This window comes from Amphibalanus amphitrite, unplaced genomic scaffold, assembly GCF_019059575.1.
Source record: "Amphibalanus amphitrite isolate SeventyFive unplaced genomic scaffold, NRLGWU_Aamphi_draft 000165F_arrow, whole genome shotgun sequence".
Classification (NCBI taxonomy): domain Eukaryota; kingdom Metazoa; phylum Arthropoda; class Thecostraca; order Balanomorpha; family Balanidae; genus Amphibalanus; species Amphibalanus amphitrite.
Genome location: NW_024881660.1, coordinates 794,200 through 817,061, shown reverse-complemented (window position 1 = coordinate 817,061; position 22,862 = coordinate 794,200). Strand labels below are relative to the sequence as shown.

Below are 22,862 nucleotides of genomic sequence, written 5' to 3'. Positions count from 1 at the left end.
GAAGCATGCCCTCGCCGGACACCGACAAACATACCAAACAGGGAACACCCAACAGTCATGCCATCGAGTAAAGAAGGAAGGGAACACCAAGCCTGAAGAAGGGAACACGCAAACCGGAGGTGAGACGAATAGAAGACGGCTGGCTCAAAAGATTGAGGTCATTTATTTGACAGTGATTTGATAGTGATTATGTGATAGTTTTTGATTTCGCCATTTGCATCTAGCTGGAATTTCGAAACGATTTAAAATACAGAGATGATTATCCAGTAGTGCGTACATTAATTTTGATAGATTTGCTTATCTAAACACTTGACCATTTCTTTTTCGGCAAAAAGATGTCAGCAAATTTATGAATTGTATGACAAAACAATCACCGCCAGCCGTTTTACATTCAGCCGCACCTCCGGCTACCATTGCAGTCCAAGCTCCATCCGCCCGTATACACAGCAACTGGGGAAGGATCGGTCACGTGACCGGTGGCCTCAGGGGGTAAGGTGGGGCCGCGGAGGGGGGGGGGGTCGTACCTGGCTGCGGCGGCTCCAGCTCCGTGGGGGTGGAGGGGGGAGTGGGGGCGCGGGGCAGCTCACGCGGGGCCTCAGAGACACCTGTGCGGGGGGACAGTAGTTAGAGTGATGGGGGAGACAGCGGGACAGAGAGAGGCGGGGGAGAGAAGCCAGGGAGGGAGAGAAACAATCGACAAGAAGAGGCGCGAGATAAGATGAACAACTAACTTCCAGATAGGAAATATATTATTTTCAACAGAACAATCAACATAAAAATGCCGTATTGTTTCAGTTCTTTGGAATATTCAGATGTTGAAAATCACCGGGAAGGCAGCAACGCAAAACTATTTGTAATTAGCCCCATCTGTCGATTGCTCTCCCGGCCACTGAACTCATATAAGTACGAACGGTAGAGTAGCTGGGAATGGTGCCTTAAGCATCAGGGTACAGCAACCGATTGGAATGGTGACAGCGGGTGAACTAAACGATCTGGCGGATGTAGTTACAAGCCCACCACCTGTGCTAGGTTTACATGTGGATAAGGTCATACAAGTATTGGAAAGTGTCATAGAAACCAAGTACCAATCACCCGATATTTATGTGGTAGGAGAGGTGATTTAACACCGAGGCACACATAGAAGACCGAATAGCTGAGGCAGTCACTGCCCCACAGACACCGTGAAACCGATGGTGAAAAACACCACAAACAGCCGTGTAAACCGACAACAAGCGGCGGCATTATTCACAATGTCCACACGGTTGGAATCACATTCACAGAACGAGTTGTGCAAAGTTCCGAGCCGCCGCGTTATGATGACGGTAATTCGGTGTAATGGCCTCACTTCCCACCGGTGAAAAACTGCCTGTGAGCCGTGTGAAATGGACCAGCACGGTGCAACGAGAGACGAATATGTCTATTACCGAGCATTTTAACTTTATTGGGGACAAGTTCTCGCTATACTTCAAAACATGGGCAAATATCCGGGTAAAGTAATTCCTTCTGGCCTTCTGGGACAAAATATGACAAAAATATCGCATAAAAATATAGCAAGTGTCCAAAAGCAAAGAAATTTGAAAAATGTATGACAACAAGAATAGAAAATAAGCGGAGCCAACTAAAGAAAAGACTGTGCACCATCATTAGTGAATGCACACTGGAATGTCCGAAGAGGAGAGTAAAGGCCGCCGTCCACTGCGACGGAATTCCGTCCGGAGTCCGTCCGGAATGTCGCCGCACGCTGGCCGCATCCGGTCCGGATGCGGTCCGGATACGGTCCGGATGCGGAAAGCTAATAAATGTTTACATTCCTATCACTTATTACCAAATAAAATATTGCAAGTAACCAGCAGCGAATACTCTTGCCATTCTAAGGAAATAATTTTTACTTACTTCATGATGATCGAGTTCCAATTCTTCGTACAATTCACAATGTTTGACTCCGATACGGCCCCAAACAACGTCTGTTCCGGACGTTCCGGATGCGTTTTCCGCGGAAAAGTTCAACGCGTCGGACATCACTCTTCCGTCTCCGTAGCAACCGCATCCGAAACGCATGCGGAGAGCTGACGGAAAATCAACAGCTGATTGCCGTTCGGATGCGGTCCGGACGGAGCGCACACGATTTCCGTACGGACCGGATGCGCCCATAGGGTTCTGTGTTAAATTCCGTACGGACCGCACGCGTTCCGCACAGTGGACGGCGGCCTTTAATGTGTCGTTTTTTTTAACACAATCCCCAGACGAAGACGTCTATGCACCGACCACGCTGATTAGACTCTACACAGCGGGACACCTGACCTCACGGAGGGACACCTTGCCGCGCACAGTCCGCACACAGTTTCAATCAGCTCCACAGAACGGTACAGAATACCGACACCGGTGACCAGCGCACGTACAGGGTGTCCAGAAAAAAAAACAGATACTATTATTTTTTGCTGTAATTCCGAAAATAAACACCGCACATTTTAAAATGGCACATGCTTGTATTCGCAAAAATATGGCAAAACAGACAGCAGGTGCCACATGGCATGTAAACCCCTTGGTTAGTCGCGGCAGCTCCTCAAAGCAGATACTCAATGTGAGCGGCCTTCCGGCGGATCAGCTCCAGCACTAGCACGGTCTGCAGGTGACTGATGGTCATGTTGACCACCTCAGAGGGCAGACAGACAACTTCCCAACGACGCATTACAGTGCTCATGAGTTTTGCCAAATCTTGCACTATAAAGTATAAGCACATGAAGTTGGGAAAAAATCGGCACGTGCGTTAATGAATGCGACTTAATTTCCGTAGTATCTTTTTTTTCTGGACACCCTGTACCTACACCACTTCAACATCTGTGTTTGAGGGTGTGTGTAGCTTATAGCTTATCTGTGTAGCTTATATGGGCACTGGGCAGCGTTATGTACTGGAGACACACACGTTCCACACACACAGGAGACACGGGAGTCTTCTAGGGGATGGCTTTGTTTTAGAAGTGAATAAAGGGAATATGGAGAGGGGAGGGCGCGAGTGCGACAGTGCACATGACGTGCAATAGCACGGGTTAGGGGTTGGTGAAGGTATATCCAAATAACGTGTAAATATGTGCTGGGGTGCCTCATCGTACCCTCGCGCATTAAAGGGACCCTCCCACCTTCAAAAAAGTTAATGAATTGGCATGAAAGTGATGTCACTCGGTTCAGAAAGAGCAAAAACGAATATCTACCAAATTTCATCGAAAAATATTCACCGGTTTTCAAGATATTAGACTTTTACTTTTGTTTACTTTTTGGGATCTCCGCTGATCCTAGCGACTTTATTTGAAAGTGCGGCATTTGTTGCGCGCAAAGCAGCATATACCACCGCGTGCTACAAAACGTTTTAGTCAAACATTTAACGGACGTTCGAAAGCCTGATGACGTCATCAGATTCCCGTAATGGTTAAGAGATAGGGACCACGCTGGTCCCACCCTGCAAGTAAAGGGAAGAAATTTCTTGAACACCATAAAGCTGCGGGGGTTGCGACCAGGATAAATGGTGGTTTCTGAGCCTGGCCGCAAACTTGGCTATCTCAACTCAAAACTAATGTTAAGGTGGGAGGGTCCCTTTAACGCGGGACACATCGGATGCGGCTGAGGCGCCAAATGGGTAATATCGGGTGCGGTGTGGGTGTATAATGGGTACATACCGGGTGCGGTGTGGGTGCGGTGTATGTGCGGTGTGGGTGCTGAATGGTTACATACCGGGTGCGGTGTGGGTGCCAAATGGGTACATACCGGGGGCGGTGTGGGTGCGCACGGCAGCCGTGGGGACACTCATTGCGGGCGTGACCGGTGACTTGAGACCCTTCTTTTCTGAGACCATGACCGGCTCCTCGACAACAGGCTCGTCTGAAACAGGGGGACACGGGGAGGTCAGTCCGACAGTCCTGGGACTCAGGGAGCGGTCACAGTCACTGGGGGGGCGCTCAGTCACTAGGGGGGAGGGGGTCGCTGAGCGGTCACAGCCACTGAGGAGGTGACTGACGGGGGGTCGCGGTCATTGGTATGGGAACGGTGGGCCTGCGGGGTTCTCCCGGGCTGGAAACACCTGAAAAAGCCGCAGGACAGTGCTGAACCTGCAAAATGTGATTGAGACGAACGTCGAACACATTGCGCCAATAGCTGGTCAGCAGAGAACAGCATGTCGCACTGGCACGCAGACAACGCATCTATCATAGCGAACAAAAGACAAGCCAAAACGAAAGGTCAGTTAGTCACGGTAAAACACAATGCAACAACAAAAAAGCAGGAATCCGATAAAGCAAAATCAAGAAGCAGAACCAAGTATCAACAACATAAATAACAGCGGACTTGACAATGAGCGCAACATACAACGAAACAAATAGCATGCAGATCCTGTAAATCCGTTCCGTTCTGCACGTCCTAACTGAACGCATGTAATCGCATCACTGGGGCCTATATTAGGACACAGACTACCGGCAAATCCGCCAAATCGGCTCACCAGCTCAGATTGGCAATCAAATTACTGACGCCAGCTTAGCCGGCAGCGAGATCGATTACATCCTATTCATAAACACATGTAATACCCGGGTATCAGGGCTCTTCCTAGCGGCTTGAGCAAATAGAACGAAGGAGGGTAATATTGTCGCAAATAACAGGCAACGTAAGCAAGCAACAAGTAATACAAAACGAAAAAAGTCATGCCAACAAAACACGGAACTACACTGGAGAAGACAACAATTAACCAAAAGCAACTGCAACAACACGCAACTGCTAACCAATCATATAGCGTAAAGGATAAACATAAGACATTACAACGCTTTTCATTTGCGCAGAGCGCACACGCATATGAATCAACTCCCGCATCAAAGCGCCCGGCGGTTGGGGCGCCACCCAGCAGGCGTTAATCTATTGGCACCGGGACAACACCCCCGTCCAGGATTGGAGCAGCGGCCGTGCGCGAACATCCGTGCTGCTATCGCAGTGCGTTTGAACAGGCAGCGAGGCCGCCTTCACACGGGCGGCTCACAGCCAGGGGCGCTGACGGCTGGGTCAACGGCGGGTGACCCACAGACCTGGTGTGGAACGGGCGTGTTTGGAGGGCCCACTTACAGTCTGGTGGCCCCGCCCTACCAGGCCTACAACGGTACGCCCCCGTCCCTTCTCCCCGCCCTCCCAGACTCACAGAGGTCCTCCTCATCAAACTAACAGACTCTCTCTCCCTCCGTCCCCGCCCTCCTAGACTAACAGGCTAACAGTCGATGGCCCATTCAGGGCTAGTGAATGTAAGTACACATGTGCACGGTGTATGTGTGTAATTACGGAGCGAGCGAAGCGAGCGTAGTCTTTCCTTAGATTAACGGAAATTTCTGAGTATGAGCGGCCGGCCGGCCGGCCGGCCGTGGTCACGATTCTACGACGCTTATATCTCAGCAACCACTTGACCGATTTACACGCGGTAATTTTTGTAGGGTAGCTTCATTCCTTCTACCAAGTATTGGACTATTCCTGATGCATGTGGGCGACCCCTTATGCACGTGCCACGTGCAAAACGAAGAGGTGTCACTTTTGTAATTGTTGCAATATCTCGGTAACTACTTGGCCGATTGCGCTGAAAGTTGGCATGTAGGTAGGCACCCACTAGGCAATGCATATCCATGTGCCAGAATTGGGGTGCTGCTGCACGTGCGCACGTGCAGGGGTCGATTCCAGATCTCGAGAACGGCTGGACCGATGGCGCTCAAATTTGGCACATGGTTAGGGACCGGTTAGTAGGGTGCCGTGCAAAAGTCAGTTGGGACCCATTTTGCACGTGCGCACGTGCAGGGTGCCGCTTCCAGATCTCGAGAACGGCTGGGCCGATTGTGCTCAAATTTGGCACATCGCTAGAGACCGGTTAGTAGGGTGCCGTGCACAAGTCAGCTGGAGGTACCCCGTCGAAATTTCGAACGTGCAAGGCTCACCCTCTCGCTCGCTCCGTTAGTCGCCCCAAAAGGCGTTATACTGGTGTGTACTGTGTAGTATGTGCGTGTGGGGGGGGGGGGGAGGGGATATGCGGGTGCACAGCTGGGTGCGTGTATGTGCGTATGACTCATGCCCCGCTACGAGCGAAACATTAAAATGTGTGCTGCGCCCTACTTCGGACTTTGGCTAAAACAAATATTATTTGATGGTGACTCAAGGAGTCATTCACAATATTGTGAGTTTAATTTTGTACGGTCCAGCACAGCCTTTTCTCCTGCATTATCACGGAAGACGTTACATTGCGCTTAGACCCTTTGCAGCACCAGATTCATAACCAATGAACTCAATTTGTCACCGTATCTCCCGCTCGATCACCGAATTCGGCGCCGGTAAGACCCTGTATCCAGTCCACAATCCCTCCAGAGCCGCCGCCCAGCCCTCCCCTCCGTGTTTTATACCGACTCCGAGCGTGCCGAGGTGCCAGGGGTAGGTATGTGGAGAATCTCACGTCTGCCGTCCGAGGCAGGGAGGGCAGGGCTCACAGAGAGGGGTTTAATGCGCCGACACGTACCCACAGCACGGCGCGTGGCCCCGAGACCGGCCCGATTTAAACAGGGGTATATGTACAGCGGCGGGGAATGTTCACTGGAATTTAGTCATGTTCTGTGGTCAGGTGATGCTGTCTCGGTGTGGAAATATGCGCAATTAAACCACAGTCATCTAGCAATGCAATTTTGACTAGAAAAATATCAAAGCATAGCGATGGCAGACAGCCAAAATGCCGCTAACGAATTCCAGTCTGGTCTGACTTAGAACGAAAGACGATTAGCTACTGCACGCGATTTCCTCGTGATTTCAGTGGCACGCACCAATGTACAGTGGACTCCGCTAACAGAGGCGAATCAGCACTACTCATCGCCCCCTCTATGAGCATTCCTCGACGTTTAACATTCCTATCGCATTCTTACAGCATTCTTCTGCATTTTTGTTGGCTTCAAAGTTAAAACTGTGCATGTTTCTATAAATAATAGCATTTCTAGAAAATGCAGTTTCACTACCTCATAGCCAGACAGGATATCGCAAACACCTGTTCTGACGTTTCGTCTGCTTATTACGAGTGACTGAACACCGAATGGATTTCTGCTGCTATGGAACACAGCCTTGACTAGAAGGTCCAAAAATTTAGGCGTAACACTGCATAACTCAGCACCATTCATGCGGTTTATCAACAAGTAGGAGGTAAAACAAGTCTAGATCACAAAATGCAGCACGGTTAAACTACAGCAGGTGCGTTGTTGCAGTCTGTCTTCATACAGGCATTGCAAGAAGGGTGTTCTGTTGACTTTTTTCAAGTGAAGGATGGGATTATGATGGTGCCAGTGTGTAAATGTCTCAACTATGCACTCCACGTTATAGTACGAGTATAGCGAAGTTGTTCGTGTAACCCCCACTACGCCTCGCCCCACCTTATCCCACCTTTCTGCAACTCTTGTCTTTTCGGGCTGGTTCTACATATTTTTGCGTCCTCCAACAGCCCTAAGCACGCTCAGGTTTCCCTGTCCATCCAGAAACAATATCGTACCTGTCGGTTCCCTGTACCAGTACCCTGGATATACCAGTGACCGTTTACCGTACCTGTCGGTTCCCTGCCGGGCCGCTCCAGCGGCGGCTGTGTCCCCCTCTCTCTGTACACTGTACTGTGTACCTGTACTCAGTACCGTACCTGTCGGTTCCCTGCCGGGCCGCTCTAGAGGAGGCTGCGTTCGCTCCACCTCAGCCAGCGCGTCTCCGAGCTCCCTGAGCACCATGGAGCGCCGCTTCTCCTCCCGCTCAGCCACCTCGGGGTGTTCGAGTTTGACGGGCGCGATCTCCCGCTCCTGCTCGACGGGACTGGCCAGGTCGGTGACGGTGACCTGGCCGGTGGCCGGGCCGTCCTTGGGCGCGATGGGTGCCACGGGCCGGCTGGGCCGCGGCGCCGCCGGCACCGGCTCCGGCACCGGCTCCGGGGCAGAGGAGACCGTCTTCTCCTCGGCGGCGTACTTCCGCTCGTCGGCGTCACCGGGCGGCGTGATGACTGAGGGAGGGTCACCGAGAGGTCAGCTGCAGGTCACAGAGAGGTCACTGACCTGTTGACCACTGAGGCGTCACTGGGCGGCATGATGACTGGGAGGGGTCATCGGACCAGCTGGAGGTCACCGAGGGGTCAGAAGAGGTCACTGAGGGGTCACTGGTTCTGCTGAGATCACTGAGGGGTCAGGTCACTGAAGTTGCTCATCTCCTGGTATGCTGAAAATATGTGGGTTACAAACGTCTGAAGAGAACAGACACAGCACATCCAAAAGGCGTCAAGGATGTTGACGGCCACTTGTTTTTACATGGCGGGCCTGCAGCGCTTGAGGCAGCAAAGCTAACTAACGGACACAGCAGTAACTCGAGATGACAATATTTTCATGATAAACATAAACACGGAACTGAAAAATCATCAGCACATAGCCAATGCTCAGGAGTGATGGGGAAAAACACAAACACAGGCACATGGTAGGTAGGTGAGTGCTCACAACCGACCCCGTTGTCAATTCCCCTTTCTCCTATTGATTTCCTTGGCTCGGAATGTCTTCCCGGAATAAGTAGTCGCCCCCCCCCCCTTCCATGCACCTGGCGTTCCAGGGGTCAGTGTCCTCCGTTCCCGCCAATTTTCCGTCGATCGCGCGGGAAAGCCACACCACAATCAATACCGGGCGTTCAACACCCCCAAATTATAGCCAGTGGCCGGGGAAATGGGAACCACGCACCCGCACATAGGAACTGGAGCCGACGGTGGCCGCGTGTCGACAGCTAATAATAGCGACCAAAGGCAGGCTTCACAACACAGCCAGCGAGCTTCTGCAATAGTACTTCATCCGTATGCGTGTACAACTTTAAACATAAAGCGTTAATAAAACGTCAGCCAGGTAGTTAGCGCGATTACTCCAGGCGCCTATTATTGGCGCTTCACCAAACCTTGTTTAAAATAAATGCAATGAGAGCGGCGTTTTAATTTGGTCGGTCGGGCTGCCAGCTATTTTCGTCACCGGGTCAGCTGTGGCGGTCACCTTAGATTGGACTCGTACCAGAGAACCTTTAGTTGGACTCGATTAATGTACCAGAAGGCTTCTCGGGAACAAATAGACCAGTAATCCGGAAACTAACGGCAAATTTACAATGCAACTTGAAACAACCTCGCAGATAGCCCGTTCTAGGACGGCGTGGTCGAAATAACCGTTGGACAGAGCGAGCAAACAGTCGCCCAGCGGCGGCACGCAACTGCCGCCTGCCACTGCCAACGCTGCCAACTGCCGCACAACTGCCGTCCAGCTGTCACAACAACGCACACTGCACAGTCGCCAGCTGACGCCTGCGTTCACAAATGACTCTTTTAGAGTACAACCGAGGTTGATTTATAATTGCGAGTAGAAGTACGATGGGCGAGATCAGGACTGCAAACGCCACACATTTTGTTTTTACTAAGCCTTGCAGACTGATGTTTGCCTAAAATGGTGAATGAATTTAATTTTTAAATTATGTTCCGCGTTTTGACTGTCACCAGCTGAGCTCCGTTGGGCTTCATCACACAGTCCCCTCTCCTCACGTATCCTCCCGTTATCCCTGGCTGCACCTGCCCTGTCCGCCGGACGGCGAACACACTGTTTACCCAGCCGGTACCCGTGTTCAGTGCAACATGGCAGAGCGCTGCGGCAGTGATAAGAGTGGCCCCGCTCCACCCCCTCCACCCATACAGGGGCACCGTCCGACAGTCTTTGATCGTACCGCCGCACAGCAGGATACCGGTTCCAGTGAGCCCCGCTCCCCTGTGGTACTGTCACGAGTCCACGCTCAGTGTCCCCTCGTGTTTAGCGATATCGCTCTGATTGGCAGTGCACAGGCGCAGTTCCCAGAACAATCCCTCGGTCCATACAGATAACGATCAGTGCAAGGGGCGTGGTTCCGGCGCGAACCGACCCCGTTCCCCTATCAACTCCGTGGACAGAGTTATGGGGCAGTGACCTCGGGGAGCTTGCCGTGCAATATGGACATTGAGCTCGATATAGCTTTCCAGTGGGGAGGGAATGCAGGGGTGGACCTGCGTACCCACACCGCCCCAATACGGCTGGCAGTGCGCCCACACCGGAACGAACTGCCCCATGTGACTGCATGACGGGTCACCGTGACGGGTGACGGGACAGGACAGCGTGACGGGACAGTGCGAACAGACGGCGTGACGGGTGACGGGCCAGCGTGCACACTGTACAGCGCACAGCGCAGCAGGTCATAACGAGCCAGTAACGCCGTCACAACAGTGCAACATACATGGCGTTACATGGCAACTCCGAAATGGTACGGATACGACACGGGCGTGGCAATAGGAATAGGAGGGTCAGGCGGAGCTTAACAGGTACCCAAACCGATCGAAACTGGAGCTACTTTTAGAGTTATATCGCATCGCACCAAGCCCTAGCCCGCTGAGACCATGGCTTTGGCAGACAGGATGCCAAATTAGAAAACCCGCAGAGTGACAGATCTATCTATCACTGCCCTTCGCCATCCTCATTCTATCGGAATCCCCCCGGTGGTCCCGACATTTGCATCACCGCCTCGCACTGGTCCGAACGTCTGTCATCTCACAGAATCGATGACCAGCCTAGTGACGGTCCAATGGAAGAACTCTCAGAGCAGAGTGCCGTCGTTGTGGGCAGATTCTCAGGGCGGGATGAGATCAAGTCCTGGGACATTCAGCTCAATGAGGGCGTGGTGTTCACAGGTTTCCTGGTTCGGGTGCGGTGGCGTTTCCAATAACGCATTTCTAGTGTGAAAATCCCAGACTTTAGTGTGCAATGGGTGGTAACGGGCGAACGTCTCTCATTCCTAAAGTGAACGGGACCACCCTCGAGATCTCTCGAGATCACCCCCGGTAATGGCTGCTGATGCCATCTAGGGCCTCAGCCACTCCCAAACAACCCCGAGACCACCGTGTCTTCAAGACAATCACAGAAGACCACCGAGGATCCCGGACATTCACAGAGGACCACCAAGGCTCCCCATCCCTGGGACCCCCGAGACTCCCTGACATTCACAGAGGACCAACGAGACTCCGAGACATTCACAGAGGACCACCGAGACACCCGGACATTACATTGGATATTACAGAGGATCACCGAGATTCCCGGACACTCAGAAAAGATCACCAAGACTCCCAGACATTCACTGAAAACCACCACGGGCTAAAGAAATTCGCTAATGACCACCGAGACTCCCAGACACTCACAGAGGACCACGGGGGCTCCCACCCGTCTGCCGGGGACCACCCCATCTCGCCCAACCAATAATAAACACAGCCGGCTGCAGAACACGGGGAGGGGCCGGGAGGGGGTGTGAGAGAAGACGGGCCAGGCGGTGCACGACGTGATGACGAGGGCGGTCAGAGGACCCGACAGAGGCGACCGTGAAGGGAAGGCATAGATGGAGGATTGGACGACGGCGACGCTCAACCGTAGATACTCCTAGACGGCAAGGAACAAATTCCTGCTCGTTCGCTTGGTTGAGACGAATTGAGAAGGGGAATCGCGACATGTTGTTCGTTTCTCCTCAACTTACCAGGCTCGGTTTTGCCAACTTCTGATACTCGTACATCTTCAACACTTTCTGCCTCCTGAAAACAGAAACAGACATCGTCAGCCAGCTGCCAAGAACTGCTCCACATAACCTCACGATACATTAGCGACGTAGTATACAAACGCACGAAAGATGATAACGGTCATGAACATTAAACACAGCAAGCGTGCTTTGGGTAGACGGTTTCATGGTTACATAGACGAGTCTTTCACAAGATAAAAACAATAAGCTGCATGTCATTATTCTTCTATGCGACTTCATAATGATCCTAGGGAATGATGCCCTTCGCAAAAGATCCACTTCGCAGCACCTCTGGCATGTCACACCAAAACAGACACCGCGTATTTCGCGGTGCCTCCCCGTAGCCGTCGTTCCACAGCCGTTGACCAAGCCCGGCGTACAACAGGTGCCCCGAGAGGACCGGTCCGCCGACGCCAAAACCCGACCAGCCGCCGTCTTATCGCCCACAACATCTGCACTCGCGTGCTGCCGCGCGAAGTGCTGCAAACATTCCGACACAAGGCGTGCTCGGTGGTGCCAGTAGCCCTGGATCGGGGCCCGTCTGGCGTACATCCTATTTTTGCAGCCCAACCGCCTCACACGAGCGGCCAAATCCAAAACAAACAGCCACAATGGACTGCTGCGAACCTGCGATCACTAGACGAATAACCCAGGCCTTTGCCCCTACCAGCCAGGACACCAGGGAGACACATCCGCACTTCTCTGAACACCGTTTTGTCATCATCTCCACGAAAAGCAATCAGCAAGCTCGATTCAAAAAGCCATTCAGCTAGGATGCACTTTCAATGGGGAGTATACATAAACTTTATCTACTGACTTCAGTCTTCAACCATAAAGTCCCCAAAATAACAAACGCAAGTTCTCCAATATTTCCTCCTGTTTCTGGTAGTTGCCCCGGCGTCCGACAGCGTATTCCACCCCACTGCGCCGACACCTTCCCTCCGCGGAGATATATAGATGATAAACGGCCCACCGCTAAATGCTAATTACCAGTTTTCCGTCAGCTAAGGGATGATTGATCACGAGGGCGCCAACCGGAACGGATGGGAGTGACGCAACTCACCCAGCCCCGCCGCCAGTACATTTCGCAACCGCACTATAAATGCAGGACGCCCAGACCATCTGAGGCGTCCGTGCAGGTTGTCACCATCAGTGGCTAAATATAGGAGACGCACAATTGCTCCCGACTGAAGTCGTACGGCGGACGTGTATTAGCATATCGCGGGCGACTGTGTCAAGATCAACATCGAAGGTGTCAAATAGGAGTGCAGAAGGTTGCAGAACGATCTCAAAGATCGCAGCCGCATGTAAACGAAGCAAGCCGGATACATAAATAAACAACGCAGAACATATGACTGCGAGACGCATAGTACATGACTCCTCAGCCAGAAAAAGAAACGACTTGACGAACCTCGATGCTCTTCGCATGCCAGATGTCTTCATCAATCTTCTCAAAACAATCGCAGATGGCTAGAAAAGCGTTTCTCTCAGTCCCCGCGCGGACCTACCCCACATGTGCCGGTACCGGCGGACCGGAGTGCCCCGCCCCCTCGCGGACCGGTCCTGCCGGGCGCCGGCTGCCCAGTTCACGGTCACGGCGCCGGACGCCGACCGACGACCGGCGCGACGGTGGCGCCGCCAAACGGTGGCCTTGAGCGGCGCAGTCAGCTGAGCCGACGCCGGTTGCGTGGGCGCGGCGGCACAACATGGCGGCGCCGGCCGGCGCGGTGGGCGTGGCAGCGCGCCGCGGCAAACCGGCGCGGCTATGCATGGACCCCACCATGGGGTGAGTGTTGGGCCGGCCGACAATAGATATGTTGTTGTTGCAGACATTGAAGGGAGGCATTGATAAGGGAACAGCGCAAGACCCTGCTGATGGGCGCCTTTGCACATCGTGTGAGCGACGAAGACGCGTCATCGGTTTCTCTGCCTCTCGTCCCGTGGTGGTATTGGCATAGAAAGGCGACGTCTAGCTTTTCCAAGATACTTTGGTGAAAGCTGTCCTTACCTCCCCACAAGTCACAACTCGTTACACAAGGAGACAAGTTCAAGACGGACATGTTGAACGGGACAGCCCGACGTACGGCACTCGCCACCCCTTTTGAAAAGTGCAGGGCAAAAGAGGTTGATGATCCAAGCTAAGGTTGCCATCATAGCTCTCTATGCCCGGATTTGACATTGATTATCAATTCATTTTCAATGGTCGACAGCTCCGTCCGTACGCGCCAGTTTTGCCCACGTTAACGTAACGCCTGGGCAGCACTTTGTCGTCTTCCGAGAGATAAAGCTGCATTTAGGCTGTGCAATATCCACGACAAATGGTGTTCGGGGCGCGATCAATAAATTTCGGCCGCCTGGCGGCCGGGACCACCGCGAACTGAGCCCGCCGCCGCCGCCCCGGCCGGGTCATCTGTTTACGTTGGCCGCCCCATCAAACGCCAGGTGCTCACAGCTAAAACACAGCGGCAGGTGGTCTGGGACACACCGATCTTCCGGAGTCGCTCCATCCAGCCAACTGCCCTTGCCAAAAACTTCGCCACAAGCGGGCTAATTTGCCTGAACACTACGCGCGGCCAACGTTGCAGACTTGCGGTCCAGAGCTATGCCGCATTTGAATGAGCTCAGTGGCGAAGTTCAAGACATTGTACACCACTAGCAACAGTTACATAAGGCTTATATAAGATCTGCCTGAGTCGGGTGCTAGGGGATAATGTGCAGTTTCCGATAACATGACGTTAAGATGCAAACGATTCGAGAATGCACTTTTTGTCCAATAAGTCTCATTCATAAACCTATATCCGATTCCGATGGTAAGGTCCCCTACACCTACAGTATATATTACGTCTCCCTTTCCCACTGCGGGCCTCTTTTTGCCTGGTTCACCCCAAGACGAGCCTCTGGGGCTGACGTCAACCTCGTCTCAAGTGCGCCAGTAAACACGAGTCAGAGCCTGACGGGCAGGCCACAAAATTCTCCCCAGACCCTGGCTGCGGCCGTCAGCAGCGGAAAGGAAGGACATCATTCATCGGCAGTCAGCAGCCGACACAGCCAGTACCACAGCCGAACGAGTGTTCCAGTAGCGAGCAGACAAATCACCCAAACGACCAGCACGATAACCAGCTGCGACGGAGACGTGCATAACGCATAACTATCGTCGAGAAGAGGGCAGAAATCCGCGATGAGAGCAGAACAAAAGAACACTCCAACGTCTAACATGCATTGCGTCTGAACGCTTGACGAAGCCAGGATTATGGTGAGGAATGGAATGGAGTCATGCCTGATTCCAATGAGTCGGTTTTCCGCCCGGACGACACGTAATGCTATTGTTTACGTTACACTGTGCCATGCTGTGTTGATATTGATCGTGGCCTTGAACAAAGCGCTACGGGTTTGAGAGCTACAGTGCAGTCTTCGTGTCTCGGCATAAAGTGCAACCAATATCTCAACTTCATTCGATCGATTGTCACCTTCCTCAGCACTGATATCCCCGAAAATAAGGACCATGCCTCAACCGAGCATTCCGTCCCCCTCCTGCGGGGTGGGGTTAGCCCCAAAGGAGGCCTCTCGCCACCCGGTACGGCCCCGTTCCGACTCATACCAGCCGCTGCGGCTGATCAACAGGCACCAATGCCACCCAGTGCCTCAACCCGGCGACCGTACCAACCACCACCACCGCCCCGCCATCAACCACTGACATCATCACATCGGAACGATCAGCAGATGTCCCAGATCAGTGCGGTCCCCCGGCTGGGCCTCTGTTGTCGATCTCTAATCAGTGCAGGCTCCCCGCTCAGAGCCCCTGTTGTCAGGCCTGGTTCAGAGCCAGTCCAGGTCCTGCCGCCTCCCCCAGCGTCTAAGCCCCTTTCAACACCAGTTCAACCTCATCAAGACCCATCTTCTCCACTTCAGAAAAGTTCAAGGTTTCGTTCCGCTTCGCTGCAAATCTGTCTACCAAAGACATGGCAATCAAAATCATTGCAAAACTTCATTCGCTAGACCAAACAAAATAAAAACTTAAAAAATAGACTCGTCCAAAGACGATTCTGCCGCTAATGAGGCTGACAGTCCGCGGTCTCCGTGATTCAGATGATCTGGTGAAATGTGATCCAGACGGCGGCAGAGAACACAGACATACTTGGTCGGCAGGCATGCGCTGCCTGTCGACACAGGCCAGCTAGATCGACTTTCATCTGCACTGGAGTGACAAAACGCAAGCCACGCACCACGGCGAGCCATTAACAGACTGCCACACAACGTCACCAATCTGTCTGCGTTTGTCGAATGTGTAAAGAGAGGAGCCGAGGCGTGCTATCGCCAAGCAGTTGCAGACGAAGGTAGGCACGTGATGGAAAGGAAACGGGCAGATAAAGCAGCCGGGAAGCCGCAGGCTCCATGGTTTCCCATGGGGCGGCGGCGCGGTGGGCCAAGGGAGCGACGACCCGTGACCCGTGACCTGTGAGGTCACTCGGATGTTTGAGGTTACGTAACTGCGAGACATGATAAATGAGGTGATTAATAGATTTCGTCGACATAAATGACTTTGGAAAAGTAAGAACTCTTTAATGAACAGGCACGTCAACGCTTATGTCCATTTGTGCCGAAATCATGCCGAAAACATCAGTAAACCATCCTGGGCAGATTATGAATTCGGCCCAGGGTATACCACTCTCCTTCCTTTCTGTTTCACCTGGAAGGCGTTGGCAGAACCCCTGACGACATGGCCGAGACAAACAGCCCGACAAACACCGCCTTCCGGTGGCAGCCCCCCTCCGGTGCATTCACGCGTCACGAACGTCTTCAGCCGTAACGGACGGCGAGGGCGCATCCTCCCCCACCTCGAGCAGCGCGACAGTCGACAGCTGCAATCGCAATGACGGTGCAACGAAATGGACGTCAGCAGCAGCGGAAGCACCATCATCAGACGGCGGCTGTAGAGGCTCAGTGGCGGCGGAGGCGGCTGTGGGGATGGCTGGCTGATGTAGGGATGTAGAGGCTCAGTGGCGGCGGGGGCGGCTGCAGGGCTGGCAGTGCAGAGCGGTTGCCAGGACAGCCGGCGCGCCAGTCACGCTGTTTGCGTCTGACCGCAGTGACCGCCGGACGTTCTCCAGCTGACACCGCTGCTGACGGGACGGTCAGAGGAGATGGCTGGCTGGACCGGCCTCCCGCCCTGACCCCGGAGACCTGCTGACGGCGGCACTGACACCGTGCAGCCCCCGCAAAACATGGCAACCCGAGAGCGGCAGCTGGGCGGACTGAGCTGTGATGACGAAACTATTTAAAAGGACACGAGGGTCGAATGTTTTCAAGAGGATCAAATCATAAACAGCTTCTGATTAACCTAAATATTTGTTGAGCCACTGCATAAAACGAAGCCCATCGGAATGATCGTGCGGAAAATGATGAGCGCATTAGTGCAATGTGGCATGAGCGACATCCAAGAATGCCAGCCACCGCTGTGCCATTGGCACCTGCGTACTGCCGGCTGGAGCCCACCGCGGACCCTGCCCCCCTCATTACGCGCATCACTGGCACCAATCACCAGGGTGTGCCAACACCAGCGGGCCGATCGCCACCTCCCAGCACTGCCAGTCAGACCCGCTGCTGGCCCGCAGGAATGTCCGACTCACAGCCTCTCCAGAGGCGGCACGCAGCGACCAGACCGGCCTCAGCGGCCTCCCTGCCACGCCCGTCCACCTGAGCGACCAGGCCGGCCGGCGGGGTCCGGACCGGCGCGTCCGTCCGACCCGCAGCGGGAACCGGTCGGCTGCAGCCCAGCGGCCCGCCGCTGACATCAGCAGCAGCAGAGATCAGGTGCGCTGACTGCCAGCGCTGACATCAGAGCGCCGCAGAGCTACTGGAAGCCGCTGACGGAAACCCAATGGAATGCGCAGCGCCGGCATCGAAGGACCCGCCGAATGATAGTGCGCGGATTTGGAGAGACGTTCCAATATTTCATCAGAACCCCTGAAACGATTAAGCTTATCCGGGTAGGTTGGCCTTTGCGACTCCATAAAGTGCGTTTTACGGCACCGCAATGTGCATTGTTTGAGGAAAACGGCAGAACGGATGTCCTTTGCAGGTAAACTAGTGTCTAGTTGTAACCGGTTTCTCGCAAAAAATCGTCGGACCAAGCGGCCACATGCAACGTTTGGTTTGTTGTAAGCTGTGAATGTTAATTACATTTGCGCTCCAGTCTCCGTTTGACGAAGAGGCTCCCTCGTGTCCAGATCCGGAAAATCGGGCGACGCTCACGATACCCAGCATCCGGTCGTGCTCACGGTATTTGCATGCTGACATTCCACACTACGGCCACTGCTTCTCAAATAGTTCCAGTAGCGTGGAGTGAACAGGAGTCATAAAAGACAATAAGTATTAAACAATTCTAATAACGCAAACGTCATGGATACACGTGTGTAGCTGAAAACCAGGTAAGAAGAAAGGAGATGTGGCAGAATGCCTTACTCCCCAAAGGAAGCAAGTGGCCTATCTATCACTGTGGCCATGAGATTGGTGCGATGAATCACGAGTCCCTCGCGCCAAGACACATGGCGTGGTCGGGTTGGGATGAAGTTTGTTAGGATGCATTGATAGAGACCAGCATCATCAACCACAAGTGGCGTGACAATGACGTGGGAACTCGGAGCTCTGTCGTTTCACGCTGTCGTCTCCCGCCAGTACCAAGTAGACCTAACCAAAAGACCTGGTGACCTGACGTAGACCTACTGACACTAACCTTGTAGTACCGGTCCCGACAGCACCAGAGGAAGGCCGTCACCACTCCGGCGACCAGCGCCACCACCACTCCCAGCACCAACATTACGTCAACGTCCCACGGATCACCACCGCATCGGCACCAACGCGATCACTTCCACTCGTAGCACCTCGCACACCCGAGTCCGACCCTACGCACACAACACTGGGCCTTCGCAGCTGTTCTCACCATTCGAGCCCGACAACAGTTCAGCCGCAGGCACTTGCAAGAGCCATCATGTCTAGCTTCACCTCACTCCTCCAGTTCCACGCACCCTTCTCGCAGCTCCTCACCACACCAAAGAGCTCGCAGTCTGTCACTGGTCCCTGTTCACACCTTTCGGAATTTCGTAACGCACCAGGGGGTGTTCACGCGTACTGTCGAATTCCGGTCTCCCGGCGCAGCTCCGCACATCCGGTGTGAGGTGCGCCTCACCGAGCGGCTCAGGACTTAGCGGCTGGAGCCGAGTGTAAATCCGCGGACACAGAGCGCGGCCCACACGGCTCGGTGACTCTGTGAGGTGTGTGTCAGTGTGTCCGCCGCTCAGGTCGGACAGATTATTTGCGTCAAACAGGTGGACACGTCAGACCAGAGCCGACCGGCCTCGCCGCATCATCCACGTCCTGACGAATAGCGCTGCAGCTCAATCAAGGTCGGGCCGCATCGCTGGTCCGCAGGTCGGCCGGCATGCTGCATTATAAACTCGGCAGTTTATCACCGCGATCTTCCGTCACTATCCGACAGCCCTAGGTCCATTCCGTCATCACTCGATCCTGTCGTAAACATCCACTCAGGTATGGGGCCTGCGAGCTCCGCGAGACGCTGGTCCTAACGTCAATGTCAACACAATCCGCTTCGACCCACCGCACCCTCACTGCCGTCCGTCGTCAATCACTGTGCCTCACATGCACAGCATGTCTTCACCGTCAACTCTGCACAATTCTGCACACTCCCTCGGCCACCTCAGCACACTCCCTCGGCCACCTCAGCACTACCTCAGCCACCTCAGCCACCTCGTCGGCACAGCACCACCCACGCTCGGCGCTCAGGCCCCACTGCCCGCCGAGCTCCGACCTCCGGTAAGGCAGCGGCACACACAGCGCGACTCCTTATCACGACCTGTGTGCACGGCGGCACACCAGGGCGGGCCGGGGCGGGGCGAGGTGGGACGTGACGGCGCCGTAAGCTGCGCACTCCCACACAGGTCACTGTCCCACTGTCCCAGAGCTGATACAGCGCACACCCCCCGCCGGCGCCGTCTGGGCTAGGCGGCTGGTCGGGGAGGGCGGGGTCGGGGTGGTGGCGCTGTCAGGGCCGGCGCCGGTCCGGTTCTCAGAGCTGTGTCCTCAGCACTGTGGTGGGCGGCCTGGCGCCAGGATATCGGCACGAACCGACCCAACAGACGGCTGACCGGACCACACACTGCAGCACCTAGTCTGCACGGGACCGGAGCGACGCCGAGCAGCACCAACAGCTGACTGTGACGTCACAGCGCGTCACGTCACCGGACGTCACGTCACGGTATGATCACGCGTTATATAACGTCACGCAGGTGTCACTCTGTCACCGCGCAGCGTCACGTCCGAACCGGTGGACGATGGCTACCACTCGACCGCAGTGGTAAAATCACAGCTCACTAAGCCACCATATGGCACAGAGCTCCCTGCTGCTCAGTCTGTTCACTGTTCACTGTCCCGTCAGCAGCCGACGACTGACCGGCAGCTGCACCCAGCACAACAAACCCTAATCTGGAAACGGAGCCAGACCTCGGCTATAAAAAGGCCGTCTCTGACCAAATCCGCCGCCTCGGTCCCGGACCACGCAGGCGATTTTTTTTTTGTCTTTACTCCCCCGGCGTTGCAGTCTATCGGTTCGTAGTCTCGTTAGTGGGCGTAGTCTCTCGGTCACCCCACGCAGCGCAGCCACTGCGACAAACAGCACCAGACCGACCGCGCCACACGGAACCTGTCCGACCAGTTTCCGCGGCAGCTCGACCACAGCTCAGTGAGACGCCCACACTCCGCGGTATCCGCGCCGCGCGCAGCCCCGCCCGGCGCTGAGGGCTCACTGTGGAGCTGCGGGCCGTACTGTGGGGACTCGCTGCGAGCTGCACACGCGCAGAGGGCTGCCCACTGACAGACAGGGGCTGCTGAACCACGGACCCAGTCACAGCACCGTCGGCCATATGGCCCGTCAGCTCGGAGGCCACCGCGGCCCGGCCAGCACGACAGGTTTGGCTGCCGGAGCGGCCAGTTTTCCGCCCGCCCCCGCTCCCTCTCTGCCCCGGCCGTTCTGTCCGCTGCAGGCCGCTCCCGCTGTCCGCTGCACAACTCCCGCTGTCCGCTGTCTGTCTGCATCCCGCCAGCAGCGGCGGACAGACAGTTTGGACAGACACAGACAGAAACAGACGGACAGGCGGGCAGGCCGGCGGCCGGTCTGTGCAGACCCGACTCGGGGCCCACTCGGGAGGTGGATTTTGCGTCGAACGAGTTGACCGGCTGAAGGGCGGAGAGAGGGAGGGAGGAAGGAGAGAGGGGAGGAGGGGGAGGATGCGCGGTAGTGACGTGGGTCTGCCCGGTTGGCGCAGCAGTCCGGTGCGCAGTTGTGATGTGGTGAGCTGGCGCCGCTCTGCAATCTGCATGACCAGCACTGGCGGTGAGAGGAGGCGAGGATGAAAGGAGAGAGGCGCGGCGATGAGAGGAGCGGAAAGATCAGAGATAACACCGGGACGCGGAGAAGAGGGCGTGATCTGATGAGTGGGAAAGGAGAGATGACAGACCAGAGAAAAGACTGGAGTGGGATCAATTAAGGCCAGGGCTGACACAAATAACCCAGACGGATGAAAAACGAGCTGCTCAGAAGAAACGAGCTACTTGAACGAAAAGCCCGAGAAGGATGAAAAAGCTACTTGGTGGGCTGAAATGAGGATCCAGACAGTTGAAGGGATCCACCCTACAGTCCCCACCCAGCTAATTAGCCCCGCCAAACAAGGTAATCACGGGCTGGGAGCCGTTCCCAGTTTCCATATTCGCGCGCCCCACGCGAGGTCCGCTGGCTTTCACAGCCTTTCTCCGCACTCTCCTGCCTGACCGCGGAGGGTCACCTTCGAACTGCGATACGCCGTATGGCTGGGTTTACCCCGCCTTCTGTGCCGCGGGGTGGACGGTAAGAGCCCGCAGCTCACCACAGGCACCGTGCCGGCGAGGTCTACCAGCCACGCCCCGGACCGCGGGAATGGGCCACTGTGGTGTTTTGTCATACCGCACTGGTGCTGGTTATCAAGGAACATAGTGAAGAACTCGCTGTCTTGCTGAAGTAACAGGTCAGATAGCCCAGCCAGGCTGGTCAACAAACAGCCCCTGTCCCCATAGACACAAGGACCACGCCCTACCGCAAGCAGCCTGTTCAGGCCGAGCAGCCAGACAACCCATCACGGATCAACAGGTGATGAAAACGAACCCAATAACTTAGGAACATCTCATCCCGGCACAGCGCCTTTTCAGACAACCAGACCTCCCGCCATCCCGACCGCTGCCGGTCAGTCTCAGACTCAGACGGGGTGTGTCCCGCCAACGCCGCGGGGCCCGTTCATCGAGTCCAATCGACCGGGTGCCGCCGCCCCAGGGCGGGTCAGACGGCGGGGCGGAGGCCGGGACAGCCCGGCGCCGCCGCAGAGGTCAGCGGGCTGGGGTCAGAGGTCACCGGTCCGGGGTCAGAGGTCACCAACAGGCGGGGTCGGATCCTCTCCAGTCGCTGGAGCCAGACCGCCGATACGGGCCGTTAATGCCCAGAACGACCGACTGACGACGGACCGTAAACGACAGACAGATCGTAACCGGGATTTGATTTACCGGAAACTAGTCGAATTGAGGAGCATTCAGCTCCTTGAAACGTTCCTCGAGAAATGAGCTCAGTTGAGCTCAGCCATGCGAAGTTGACAATCCAAGTTGTGAACAAATGCCTGCTAAGTGACGCCACAGATATTGCAGGCCCATAAGTCACAATAACCCTGAAACTACTGACAATGCTTATAAGTTGCGCTCCAATGTACCCATTCTCTAGCTCAGTGATCCTTTTCGCAGCATTTCCAGAACTCCCCAATCCATTTCCATGTGCCTCGCCTGTTTCGCCTGCCATGCCTGCACCGGCCGCGGCCCGGACCGGGCGGCGTCGGTTGCACCGTTCCTAGAAGTCGTAAACGTCTACTGGCGCCGGCTGGCCCCTTCGTCCGCCATTACCTGGCCATAGGTACCGAGGTGCAACGCCCGGCAACACGCCCCGCCACCCCAGTGACGTCATCACCGTGACGTCACCGAGGGTAGCAGCCGTGCAGCGTTCGGCGGGCCACGGGCGGCCGGCCTGTCACGGTCCCCGGTCACATCGGGACAAACCGCCGGGAACTGCGCTCACTCGGGGCGACAGGCACTGATGAATGACATTACAGACCTTGAAATTGATCCGGGCGACAGGCCGGTTCGGTGAGAAACAAACA

The 22,862-nt window shown here is 55.0% G+C and overlaps 1 protein-coding gene across 1 annotated transcript in view; it reads right to left on the bottom strand.

Moving 5' to 3' along the window:
• LOC122383499 (ankyrin-3-like) overlaps positions 1-22,862 on the bottom strand; it is a 247,678-nt gene that overhangs the window by 56,045 nt on the left and 168,771 nt on the right. The window contains exons 37-40 of the mRNA XM_043370002.1: positions 11,581-11,635; positions 7,673-8,023; positions 3,760-3,873; positions 525-605 (exon numbers count right to left, since the gene is read on the bottom strand). Of these exons, the coding sequence (XP_043225937.1) occupies positions 525-605; positions 3,760-3,873; positions 7,673-8,023; positions 11,581-11,635 (601 nt within the window). The remainder of the gene's footprint in view (positions 1-524; positions 606-3,759; positions 3,874-7,672; positions 8,024-11,580; positions 11,636-22,862) is intronic.